General features: G+C 40.6%; 1 protein-coding gene across 5 annotated transcripts in view; it reads left to right on the forward strand.

Annotated features, from left to right (window-relative positions):
* wdr17 (WD repeat domain 17) overlaps positions 1-1155 on the forward strand; it is a 116455-nt gene that overhangs the window by 12394 nt on the left and 102906 nt on the right. For all 5 annotated transcript variants that reach the window (XM_032538013.1, XM_032538028.1, XM_032538036.1 and 2 more), the window contains exons 3-4: positions 161-344; positions 449-679. In XM_032538013.1, coding sequence (XP_032393904.1) covers positions 161-344; positions 449-679 — 415 coding nt within the window. The remainder of the gene's footprint in view (positions 1-160; positions 345-448; positions 680-1155) is intronic.

Consider the following 1155-nt stretch of genomic DNA (forward strand, 5'->3'; position numbering starts at 1 on the left):
TTTTTTAATATTTTTTTTTTTCTCTTTTCCTTTTGTTTCAAGTGCCTACAGTCAAGGACAGAACTGAATCACTCAACTGAACCTTCAAAATAAGGATAAAATCTGCATTTCCCCTTTTTTTTTTTTTCCTTGTCATTAACTCTCTCTCTCCTTGTTTTAGTTGGACCAGCAGTACAATGAATTTAAGTTGAGGTCCATCATGTCAGAGCACAAGAAGACCATAACAGCCATCAGTTGGTGTCCTGACAACCCTGATCTGTTTGCATCAGCCTCTGCTGATAACCTGCTCATCGTATGGAACGTGTCGGAACAAAAGGCTGTAGCAAGACTGGACAATACTAAAGGTTGATGGATGATCTACACCAGGTTTTATTGGCACACTGGAGTGTAAGACTACTGCACTGCTCTCCCCTCCATAAAGTATTACAGTGTCTTCTTTCTTTCACAGGTGTCCCTGCATCAGTAAGTTGGTGCTGGAACTTAACTGATGGCGTGGCGTTTGTCTCCCAACGTGGTCCACTATATATTTGGGTATATGGAGGGCTTGACCCTGGGGTTACAGTACATAAAGAAGCCCACTCCTTCCTTTCTGACATCTGTCTCTTCAGATGGCATCCCAACAAGAAGGGCAAATTGGTATTTGGACACACCGACGGTAGTTTGTCTGTTTTTCAGCCAGGTATTGATGTTTTCCTCAACGTATTACAATTTAGATTAAAACACATTCTTATGCATGCATTTGTACATGTCTTGGGACATTTCTTCAACTTACATTCACTGCCTGGAGGCATATCCTCTGAGGCTAACTATAATGTATACTATACATGTTGTGGAAATAGGAATACTATTTTAATTTAATACTTAACTAGTTGCGGATCATTATTGCAGTTTCTCTGCCACGCAGTAATTTAAAATTCAATATACCATGGTCTGGTTAAATACTCAGCTTGGGTGAAAAAAAATCTGCGTGTCTTGTTGGAAAAATACTGTCAGATTATACATATTTAGGGTTCAATCCCAAGGGGGCTGGGATTCAGCTTTGGAACCCTATTCGTTTCCCAAGGTTTCTTATGCTTCTTCTCCACCTAAAACTGATACTACAGCCTAAACCATACATGGTGGGGGGTTGCTGTTTTCAGGACTGGTCCAGATCCC

Source organism: Etheostoma spectabile, chromosome 2, assembly GCF_008692095.1.
Source record: "Etheostoma spectabile isolate EspeVRDwgs_2016 chromosome 2, UIUC_Espe_1.0, whole genome shotgun sequence".
NCBI lineage: Eukaryota > Metazoa > Chordata > Actinopteri > Perciformes > Percidae > Etheostoma > Etheostoma spectabile.